The sequence below is a fragment of the Physella acuta genome, unplaced genomic scaffold, assembly GCF_028476545.2.
Source record: "Physella acuta isolate Inbredline_101_S28 unplaced genomic scaffold, ASM2847654v3 ptg000216l, whole genome shotgun sequence".
In the NCBI taxonomy this organism is placed as follows: Eukaryota; Metazoa; Mollusca; class Gastropoda; family Physidae; genus Physella; species Physella acuta.
In genome coordinates this window covers 50666-62818 of record NW_026731735.1, presented here as the reverse complement: position 1 = coordinate 62818, position 12153 = coordinate 50666, and the positions used below count along the sequence as shown (strand labels likewise).

General features: G+C 35.3%; 1 protein-coding gene across 1 annotated transcript; it reads right to left on the bottom strand.

Moving 5' to 3' along the window:
* Positions 1-2486: 2486 nt before the first annotated feature.
* Positions 2487-9504, bottom strand: LOC131937638 (large ribosomal subunit protein mL45-like). Its single transcript, XM_059295226.1, has 8 exons — positions 9437-9504; positions 5717-5851; positions 5115-5262; positions 4951-5015; positions 4720-4868; positions 4024-4078; positions 3104-3253; positions 2487-2871 (listed from the first exon to the last, which is right to left on the bottom strand). The coding sequence occupies exons 1-8, from the start codon at positions 9482-9484 to the stop codon at positions 2584-2586; spliced, it is 1038 nt and encodes a 345-aa protein (XP_059151209.1). The 5' UTR covers positions 9485-9504; the 3' UTR covers positions 2487-2583.
* Between the last annotated feature and the right edge of the window lie 2649 nt (positions 9505-12153).

Sequence of the window (12153 nt, the reverse complement as noted above, 5' to 3'; positions counted from 1 at the left end):
TTTGACAATAAGTTGGGTTGATTTTTTTGTTTAATTAAAAAACAAGCCGAATTTACGATTGACCTCTCGTTACAAAAATAAAGATCTAGGTATCTAGATCTATATTATTTTGGATTAAACCTCCATAAATGCTTTATGTGAGATATTAATATTCGGGCCTGATGATCATAGGGGTCGCCCATAAATGGCGTCACACTCGTAGGGGAGGGGGGTCCGCAATTTTGTGACGGTGTGTGATGAGGGTTCAGATGGTGTGACGTCACTCTTTTGCATTATAAAAAATCAATGTTAGAAAACATGTTTTAGCCTTTATTTCGCGTTTTAGAAAAACGGTTTTAATAAATTGTAATAGAAATTGATCAAAATACTCTATGTTAACATAGTTCTGACAAGATTTTGGAAAAATATCGATGTTTTTAGAAAAATTCAACAGCCATTTTGAGGGGGTGTAGACTGAGGTATGACGTCATTTTAGGGGGGGGGGGGTTCTGGCTTTTTGTGACGATGTGTAACGGTGGGGAAGGTAAACATCGTCAAAAAAGCGTGATGTCATTTATGGATGACCCCATAGGGCTGATAAAGTTGAGTTACCTAGCTAAGAGAACACAGAGAAATTATGACTAGTTCAATGTCTTGCCGCCTTTCTCGGCAATCCGAGTTCAAAACTTTTGGGTTAGAAGTTCTACCCCCGACCACGCCCTCCCAGTATTCGCTCTCTCACAAACTCAATCTGTTTATCTTAAAAGAATATAAACAATATTGTAAATCTGTAACTTCGAGTTTTTTAAATTCACAATTGTTAGCAAAACGTTGATTAGCTTGTAATTTCTTTGGCGTCAAAGATAGTTTTATCTTGAGAATACAAATACAAGAAACCACCCATTTATGAAATGAGCACGTAGTATGAAAACAACTGACACCTTCGACGATTACAGATTCGTGGATGATGTAGAGGTCCATGGGGAGATCACAATCATAATATGTAGGCCCTAATATTTATAACAAAAAACAGAGCTGCGTAAACAATGTTAGATAAGCATCGCCACCCAGTAGCGTTGCGGGGGGGGGGGGGGACATATGTCCCCGTGCGCCGACCTTAGGGGGCGCCAAAATGGGTTGGAAAAATAAATTGAAAGGTTGAGGGGGGGGGGGGTGCAAATCGAAAGTTTGAGGGTGGGGGGGGGGGGGGGGGGGTAAAATGGAAATCTCGAGGGGGGGGGGTGCAAATCGAAAAGAAAAGTTTGTCCCCGGGCGCCGGGAAGGGTCGCTACGCCTCTGTCGCCACCTCAAAAAATGATATGATACTTGCACTTTAAGATTTTATTGAAAAGGGTGAAATTGAGACATGTCATTATTAATTTGCATTAAAAGGTCTGGATTTTGTTACTTTGAACCCAACCCCTATTGTTCGAGCTTACTGTTTTTAGTTAGGCCAATGTGTCCCCTGTATGTTGATGATTTACTGCGCAGTGTGGTTAGCAATTCTCAGGTTTTTTGGCCGCTTTATATTATTGTTTAGATTAGATCTATATATTTGCAGTTTGTCAGCCAAAGGCGTCTCAATTGCCTCTTTCTGTTTTAAAGTAGGCCTATCTTTGTTAAATTAGTTGAAAATTAAACGAGGACATTATATTGCTATGGATATTTATTTTCCCAATGTTGGTGTGGATTGCCATCTTTCCATTAAAGATTTGCCAATGGAAAAATTTGCATATGCTAGGAATGTAGGAAACTCCTTAGGGCAGATCAGTGTAACAACACATGCACAACAGTTGCATATCAATTTAATCATAAAAATGATCTTATTCATCTATCAATGTGCTGGAAGAGACATAGTAAGCTTAACTATCATCAACATAATCTTGATATTTGCGGCAACTATAATTGATAGATTGTCCCACAATAATCTGACAAACGGTAGCGCAGGTGATGGATCAAGACATAATTTTATTTCCAGCCCAGACCCTCAGTCTGTGATGCCATGTCTCTGTACTCACAAACGCATGACATAGACAGCTTAAGATAAAAAGTAAATCAGTATTTCGACAAATCAAATTAAAAAAACTGAAACCATAAAATTGTGTCAGCCATTTATCAAGAACTTAACAGTAATTCATCACCTGGAAATTTAAAGATTAGTGCCTAACATTTTAATGTGTTTTTGGCATTTTTTAAGCTATGGATTACTTTCTATTGTTTCAGTCTTTAAAAAAATATTTCATCGAAGAAGTATTGTTTTGTATCATCGCGTACTGATAGGGATAAAAAAAGGAGCAGGGTGTGCTGATACACCCAATACAGCAAACACACAAATCTGTCCCTATGGTTTAGGTCTACATAGGTACAAGGTACATGGTAACAGGTAGGTGTAACAACCTGTCAAAACTTTATCTACTGAATAAAAATTTGGCAATAAAAAAAAACTGTTACAGAAACAAAGAAAAAAAAATTAGATGATATTCATTGCATGTTTTAAATTGTATGTATAGAGAATTTTATTCAAGATCCAAGTCAAAACAATACAAAAATTCAACAATTCCATGCACACTGTTACAAAAGACATTCACCTATCACACACACTGACTATGCTGTTGCCAGCTCAGGTCCTTTATTTGAACTCTCTGGAACATCTTGAGCCTCGCTCACTTTCTCCTCTACCACAGGAGGCAAAGGTTCAAATTTGGGCACTTTGTATGTTCTAATCAAATTGTCTCGAGGTGTCATCCACTCTGGTATGATCTTTCCATGGATACGCCATTGTCCATACGTGTCAGATATCCATTTCTCCATTACTACATATTCTAGAACTGACTTTGGTGTTAAAGGGTCGCCATACATTAATCGACCAAAACGATCATAAATTGCTAAGATCTGAAAGTGAGATTGATAGAAAACAAATTCACAGAGTGAGAAAAAGGTAGAGGAATAATACATAATGAGAACTCATAGTTATTAAAAAAAAAACACAATATCTAACTTATTCAAAAAATTAAAATCCCACAACTATTTGATTTATCTTTACTGCAATTTAAAATGTAAATTTATAGCCTAAAGTAAAATGATTTTAGTTAGTGAAGGAAAATGATTGTTTTTTTTACTATACCTGTTTTGTGTGCATTCTTACTGTAACTTGTGCAAATAAGTTGCCTTCTGTAATCATCTCGTCAGTTCTAATCTGGACAACACGAGGAGGCTCCACAGTCTCAACAAACTTCCACTGCATGGTCTTGGAATGAAGGCCATGAACCATTTCCTGAGAAAAACAGATCAGGCCATTGAACAAATTCATGTTAGAATGAATAAACTATTTACTCATTATGTGTACTGTTGTTCAAACAGAAGTTTTTGCTGGTACGTATCCCAGCAAAATGTAGTAAGTGTATAAATTTAACAGTTTAATCCTTATGTTCTCTTGTATTTTTTCACACTGTCCTTAAGCTTTGAGCAATGCACCAAGGTTATTTTGTACACATTCTGAAATTAGTCCTTTGATTTTTGTTCTAATTAAATGGTAATTTATTTGCATTATTAACACTGAATTCTCAAGCACACCTTAAGATATGAAAGAAGATTAATGCAGATAACAGAGGAGAGACCTAAATAAAGAAATCTAATCTATAATATAAGTGACCAAGTAGTGTCAGTCAGTCTGTCATTAAAAGTACACACCACAGGCCATGATTTTGCTTGCATTAAATTAAGTATTTTGCTTATATGCCTAGAAAAAATGGATACATTCTAATAACAGTAGAGTGGGAAAAAACAAATTAGTTAAAATCTTTAATAATTTTGCTAGGGGAGGTAATTTTAAAAAAATTCAACTCACGCTAAATATTTCTATTTTAGTAAAAAATTAAATGTGAATGCGATTTGTACAGACATGTGTGAGAGCATTATTGTTGAAATATATGGCTGTTAGCTTGCTAAAGCCATTTGATAAAGCGTTTGTGTTTGAGTTTTTTTTTTGTGTTTGTATTTTTGTTTGCGTTTGTGTTCGCGTTCTAAAAACATTGCTTAACTCACAGGAAATGCCTTTTCTGTGACAAGCTGATGAAGTCTTTCTTGGTTCTTGTAGATACTAAAAATGAATAATGTCAAGTAAATTAAAAATAAAAGAAACAATGAAATAGTATGCAAATAGTCATAATAAACTATTAAACACGCATCCGTACGTAATGTCAATCAAGCCTTTGCAATCTTGCCAAAAACATGTCGATAGAACAAAATTTCTAAGACCAAATGCAGACTTTTCAAAAGTTATGTCCTTGGCGTCATACTTTATGGCAGTGAGTGCTGGAGAGTAGCCACCACCACCAGCAGATTACTGAACTCTTTCAAAGGATAAAAGACACCCACTCACCTAACACAATCTCCAATGATAAATTGCTAGGAAAGATGGAAATGGGAGCAGTTTCCAAAATAATAATAAAAGCAGAAGGACAGGGCACATCTTAAGAATGAATCCAGATGATATTGCTGGAATGGCGCCTCAAGGAAAAAGAAAGCAGGGAAGACCAAGGAAGACGTGGAGGTGCACAGCGGGTAGCAACTGGCAGAGGTAGGACTGTCACTGCCAGCTGACAGGAAAATTGCCGGAGGCAGACAAAAGTGGAAGGAGCTTCCTGTGGCAGCCCCATGTGTCTTGGGAACAAAAGGGAAAAAAATAACATGATAATGAGTCATAATTAAACAATGTGTCTAAGAAAACAGAAAACTTACTTTTGAAGCAAATTTTGAGCTTCAATTACAATATTTTGAGCCTCCACTGCAAACTCAGATTCATTAAAGTCTTCATATTTCTTTAACTTGCGAACATGTTTGATAGTTTTTGGCCCCTTCATCATTCGTGATATACTACCTGATAGAATCTAGAAATAAAAAATAATTTTTTTTAACAAATTAAAAATTGTAAAAAATAAAAAAAATATTTTAAAAAAGTGCCAGACTTACTGAACCAGAAATGCTTGAATGTTTGCCATCACCATCAGGTGGTTTAAATTGATCCATAAAAGCACCTGCAAAGAATTTTTTAAAAAGTAAAATCAATATAGCACATTTTAAAATCTCAGTTCTAAAATACAAAAAAAGTAAAACATTGAAAAAAAATGACTTACGAGTACATGAAATGTTTAAAGGCAATTCTTGAAATGTTCTTGGTGGCAGACTGCCATTTTTCTTCATGTCCATGCGTATTTCATCTGCTGTTTTGTTTTTATGATCAGTTCTATCTTTCTTCAGTTCATTAAACTTCGGAAGGTCAACCTAAGATGAAGAATAATGAAATGTTTTATATTTATCATCTTACAATATAACTAAAAAAAAAAGCAGGACAATCATTCTAATGAATATGGGTCAATAGTCTTTAAGGAAATCTGCAGCAAATGTATTAAATGGGAGGGATATTTTCTATTTTCAAATGATTAAATTTTTGATACTGAGTTGATACTGGGAAAAAAAAAATCTCTCAATTAGCATGGAAGTAAATTTTTGCAGCACGAAAAAATTAAAACAGCATTTATTTAAATTATCTAATTTTATCTTGCAAAGATTAAAATAAAAGGTCAACAGAGGACAATTGCTTTAAAACTGATTGGTCTTATTTTAAGATTTAAATTAGAGTCTGAAAAAAACATCAATAGTTTTGTAGCCCCATTTAAATCTCTCCTTTAAAAATTGAAATATAAATCTGAATGCAATAAAAAGCTGTGGTGTTTACTTTATAAACTTTCTTCCCTCTGAGCAGTTTCCATTTCATTCCCCAATGTTTAGATGTTGGGAGCCCTCTGGATGGCTGCCTTCCATGCTGACCAATATCTGGTATCTGAGTGGCAAGCACAGGGCGAATAGTACCCTACAGAAAAAAAAGACAATGAATTGGTTTAAAAAGAGACAGAAAATATTTTTGGTTCTGGTGTCTTTGCTTCTAGTAGGCATGGTGATGGGGGTGTGATCACTTGTTGATTTACTCGTTATTTATAACTTATCACTTCTGATAGTAACAATCCTGTTTTTAACAATTTTTCATGGACAATGAAATGAATTTGATGTTAAGTTCTAGATGTACTAAATAAATAGGCAGATTCTAGCCGGAAGTAGATGTGCATGTGCATAGTGCTACAATTACCTGGTTTTCTTTCATCTAAATATTCGTTGTTTAGGCCTATATATGTGTTGTCTTGATGGGACAGTGATTAACTTGAGAAAACTACTTAAATAGTAGATTTAGATAAGCTATTAAAATAGATTTTTAAAAATATAATTTTTACTTATATAAGTATATAAGCCTCATCCTCAGTTGGTACAGTTTTGTCAGAAGAATAAGGTTAAAAAGGAAAATTGATTGATCCCATTGCGCAGATTCAAAATGATAATTTGAGCCCATTTCTCAGCCAGTAATATTTATTTTGAGCCCATTGCGCAGATTCAAAATGATAATTTGAGCCCTTTGCTCAGCTAGTAATATTTAATTTGAGCCCATTGCGCATCTATTAAGGTCATAACATTTTACATCTTCTGCCGGCCAGATTAGCAGTGGGGGAAGAAGCTTCTTCTGAGAAGTCACTTTAAAATAAAAAGCATGGCCAAGGTTGGTGGGGCTGCATCTATTAAAAATAGGGCTAACTCACTAGGCGCATGAATTCAGACGAATGGTAAATTTGTGATGAAAGTTTTTAACAGATTAAATAGATAGAAATCTTAAATATTTTAAACTCCGCTTAGAAATAGATAAGGCTTCTGGAATGTCTCCACAGTCCCAAGCTCAGTAAATGAGGGTTAGAAGTTATATTATATGTAGAAATTGACGTGGAAGGGTTTTAATTTTTTTTATTAATGCACAGCTATTGAGTTATCAAAAATTAAAACTGTTTAATTTGGCTCCAAATGAGCTAGAACCCTCATATTAAGGACTCAGAATAGCTGTTGCAATCATTGCTCAGCCACATTATTTATTAGGCTAATAGTAATATGCTAATATCTAATCTAGGTCTATATGTAGACCTATCTTATTATCTATCTATTATTTTGAACGTAAAGACCTTAATAGCTGCACAATGGATTCAAATTACCCATAATACTATTGATAGCTGCGCAATGGTCTCAAATTACTCTTATAGCCTTATTCTTCTGACAAGCAATTGCTCTTCGAGCAGGTCGTCAGGGGTTGAGGGTTCCAATTTATAAGTATCTATATAAATAATTCTCTTCATGAGGACCATGCGAGACACCACGTAAACGCACGCTGTTACTCCCCCGCTCTCTAGGCATATAGCTACCACCCCCACCATTCTAGTGAGCTAAGGTTCACCCGAATGTTTACAATGGTAGAGCCGGGTCAAATTAGTAACGGCTATTAGGGGCAGATAATTTAGCTATTAAACTATTTGAAACTAATGAGAGGTAAGAAGTTCTGCTTGATCTTTTATTGTCGTCCGTAAACTGTTGTCACGGACTGCTGCTTTCATGTTGGTGGGTGGGGGGAGGGGTGTGGAATGGAAGGGAGGGTAGGGTTGAATTCACTAACGAAGTACTGAAAAGTAGAAAATAAAACAAATAGCGGCATATGGTACGTCGCGGGTCAGCTCTTAAGTATAAAATATTTAAAATATCTATTTTAATAGCCTATTTAAATCTACTATTTAAGTATTTATTATGTTAATCCCATCAAGACAACACAGGCCTAAACAACAAACATTTAGATTAGAAGAAAAACCAGGTAATTGTGCATGTGCATCTTTAGATGTTGTCGGATAATGGACTCTTCCAAAAAAAATGTGTGTTGGGTTGTTAGTAGTATTGTAATGTCGACTAGTTTTATGGTTAGAAATTAGGCAGCTAAATAGGGTTATGCTTAAAGTTGAGTTTAGGGTTAACATTAGCAGGATGTGTGTATTTTAGTTAACTAACCATAACCTAACAACCCCTTTTTTTAGATTCTATTATCAGACACTGTATAAAAATCAGCCAATAAATAAAATTATATAAGATAATTGTCAATTGTTGTAAATGTAATTATATTAAGTAGGGATTTTGGTAAAAAAAACACTAATCATCATAGAAAAATAAAAATTACATATTCTTGTAGAGCTCAACTATATGAAAACAAAACACAAAAGATTTTCTGTCTAGCTCAAATAGTATTTTTTAGTGAATTTTTTTGTAAGTGGTGGTAGAATCCCCTTATTTTTGCATTGGCCATTTGTGACAAGTAAGGATATACCTGAATAAATTAGCACAGTTATTTTACTTGCAGTTGTATTATGTTCATATTTGCAGAGTTTAGCTAGAATGATATATATAACTTGTAGGCCTATATGTTGTTGAAATGAATACAAATAATACAGAAAGTATATTTTTGTGTTGGCTTCCTCCCATAACCCCAAAAAACTGTGTGCTGCGCAAATATGAAAATGTTTTTAAAGCAATATTTTATATAAAAACAATGAATGAAAGAACTACATAGAAATCTAAAGTATTCTAAAGTAAATGACTTTTAGGAAAAACATATTTGGCAAAATTTTACTTCTAGAGAAACTAGATCTAGAGCTGAAAAAAATGAAAGCGAAAGATAGGTAGATCTATTGTTGTTTATAATAAAATACGCTCAACCGGAGGTGAACGTGAAGCGGCGAATAAAATACACTAAAATGGAGTTTTACCAAGAAATAAACTAATATCTAATCTATTATCTATCATTTTAGGTACGTAAAATTTAGTTGGAAATCTTCTTCTTCATTTTTACTGTCGGAAGGGATCGAGCCTTATCTGCCAGAGGGTTTGAACTCGAGACTTTTTTCAAATTTATCAACCTTTTGTCGACTCAATCACGTCTTCATCACAATTAACTTGAATTAAGGATACGTGTCAACTGGTTATGCGCTATTGATTCCGATTTCAGCCTGCTTTTCTTTTTGGATTTGCTTCCATAGCCTTTGTGTTTTGTCCAACCAAGAACTAACTACAAGGCAGCAGTTGTTTGATTTTGGAGTTGTCTCTCCTAGAAGTGTGGCTGTCCCCAGCTAACGAGCCTCATCTGCCTGAGGCAGACCTGAGGTTCGAACTTGTTACTCGAGACTTTTCGGTTTAGCAACCACTCAGTTTACTGACTCGACCACGCCAACCCCAGGTTGGAAATCTATCTAACAGAGTTTGAACCTGTTTTAACACTGAGAGCAGTGTTTGAAAAGACTGAAATTCACACTTTTCACTGAAGTTCATCGACTGCTGGACTGAACATCAGTGAGAACAAACAACAGTGAAACTGCAAATGAGCCAAATGAATGGTGGTGTGACTGAGGCAAGACTCAGCGGTAGTAAGCGGGACTCTTTAAATTAAATGTTGATTGAAATGTATAGTTTCTTTAGAATTATTGATTATTTGTATTTCCAACTTCACGACAAATTAGATAATATTTGTAATGTTAGAAATATAATGTACCCATAGCACAACTTGTGACCTTAATGCTTTATTTACGAGGGTTGCCATCTTGAATGAATGTGTGAACATTTAACGTACAATTACTTTTTCGCCTTTAAAATAATTTTTATTGGAATGTTTTGAAATGCATATAATTAATAAATAATAATTGTAATTATACAGATATAGAATGTAGTTTCCATATCTAGGTGTAAAACTTTTACTAAAAGAGTTATTCGCTCAAGGGGCACTTGATATTTTCGGGTGGGGGGCGGACAACAATTTCCGGGGGGGGGGGGGGGGGCGGACACTGGTAAAAGTATGTTTTCATTTCGTTCGAAGGGGGGGGGGGGGTAGACTTTCTTCGAGTAGATGCCTGTAAGAAACTCTGATCTTAAGTTGCCCCAGCTGCAGTAGCATACGGATAGTGGCGCCTTTTTCTGAGGTTAATTAAATAAAATTTGAAACAAGCTCCACAACACAAAATAAAACAACAACAATAATAACAAACACATTACTGAAACTATGAATTAAACTGTCATGTTATGTACCCTAAATATCACATTTTTAATAACTCATCGCCAGTGTATTCGCCAGTAGATCTATAGCCTACTTCTTGGTTTACTAATCGGCGCCTAGCCAGCGCCAGGCATGTGCGAGGCGCTTTTTTGTCACAATGTCCGTCCACTTTACTGCCTGTACTTCTGTTGTTTGTGTTAGGGGGCGTCCATAAATGACGTCACACTCGTAGGGGGGGGGGGGGTCCGTAATTTTGTGACAGTATGTGATGAAGGGGGGGGTCAGATGGTGTGACGTCACTTATTTGCATTATAAAAAAGCAATGTTAGAAAACGAGTTTTAGCCGTTATTTCGCGTTTTAGAAAACAGTTTAAATAAATTGTAATAGGAATTGATCAAAATACTCTATGTTGACAGAGTTCTGACAAGATTTTGTAAAAAAATATCGATGTTTTAAGAAAAATTCAACTGCAATTTTGAGGGGGGGGGGGGTTGTAGGCTAAGGTGTGACATTTTAGGGGGGGGGGGGTCTGGCTTTTTGTGACGACGTGTGACGGAGGGGAGCGGGGAGGTAAAAATCGTCAAAAAGCGAGACGTCATTTATGGATAACCTTTATCCCTGCTGGATATAGACCGTCAACCACCCACAGATCGATCATAATTCACAATTGTAGTCTTTGCTTCAGCTGCAAGGCTCAATTCAGCCATCCCTCTTTTATACGGGAGGTCCATTAACTTTGGGTTTTAAGATCAGTCTAGAAACGTAGGGTAACTGTTTACCTAAAATGTGCCTGTAGAGTACTTTTTTGCTTATCTTTGAAATGTTAATACTAGCAGGAAGGGAAGCGGCAGGTCTCTTGCCTGTCAGCTGATTTAGAACACTTTCCATAGGCATCGTAATTGTACAGACAGATGCACACAGTTTTAGATGGATTGTGTTAAATACTCTAAGCAAGTATAGGGGGGGGGGGGGAAGGAGGAGGGAAGCTAAATAAATGTACAGAAAAATAAATACATTCTTACACAACTTAAAGAACATTAGCATGAGTCAAGAATAGTCAAGATGATTAGTACGTACAGATGTCCTCAACGAACATATACCTAAATACCTCAGGTAAATTTAGTGACAACATTATAAACACTATGTCTGTCGGCTTTATGTCCGTGTCGGCATTTTGGATGTCGGCATTTTGTCCAACACCCGATTTATAGTTTCATTTAAATATGCTTGCACTTGTGTTTTTTTTTATTGCTTTGTGATACTACTTGAAAGTTTGATTAATTAAAGGGAACTAGCTTTATTAAACTATTTTGTTATTTTATCTCTAGCTATTTGTATTGATTTTACCATCAAACTGAGCTTGAGTCACCTTACTCTGGATTATTATATACTCTGGTCACTATTCTTTAATTTAGACTAAACTGCTAACCCCAGAGTCTCGAGTTCGAATCCGGGTTCAAATCAGTGGAACGTCCCTGAGTCCACCCAGCTCTGATGGGTACCTAACTTAGGTTAGGAAAACAAAGGTGGCTGGGCATAGTGCTGCCCACACTTTCCCTTCATATGCCGAGGTCAATGAATCAGATGAACTCTACTTAAAGAAGATAAAGAAGAGAGGAAGACTATTCTTTAATACCCACTTGATTTTGTAAATGGTTCTTAATAGATCCAATCCAATAATTATAAGAAAAATACAGTTTTTAGCACTAGCAGATGAAATAAATAAGCTTTATGGGAAGCTGTCTTTCCTTGATTTAAGTCAAGTACTCATCTAGGGTGGATTGACTAAGAAACATTGTGCTGACTCATGACTTACTTGGTTTGAAATTCTGCATATTTTCTTTGGGTTTTTTTCAACACTTTTTTCACAATATACATTCAGGAAGAAATGCATTGCTTTTATTTAAATATATTATAGGAACCAAACAAAATGTTACTTATAATCAATGAAAGAAAACCAATGAGAATTCATAAAGATATTTATTAGATTAAGTCTTTCTATGCATGAATTAAGTACTTACAAGTAAAATATATTGTCTTACAGTAAGCCGTATGGGGAGGGGGGTTTATACAAACCAAATTCAATAAAATATGTCATTAACGAGGTAAAATCATTAATGAAAAAAGTTTTTAAAAATATTACTGTATGATAATAAAACATAACAAGGGGAAACAAATTCATGAGTAGTAATGGTAATAATAATAATATGACTTTTGG

Excerpts from the sequence above, each read along its gene's own strand:
- LOC131937638 (XM_059295226.1), bottom strand. The coding sequence starts at position 9,484 with ATGGCAACCCTCGTAAATAAAGCATTAAGGTCACAAGTTGTGCTATGG. Across the intron at positions 5,852-9,436 it reads GGTCACAAGTTGTGCTATGG|GGTACTATTCGCCCTGTGCT; the intron begins GTACATTATATT and ends TTTTTTCTGTAG. Across the intron at positions 5,016-5,114 it reads TTTAAACATTTCATGTACTC|GTGCTTTTATGGATCAATTT; the intron begins GTAAGTCATTTT and ends AATTCTTTGCAG.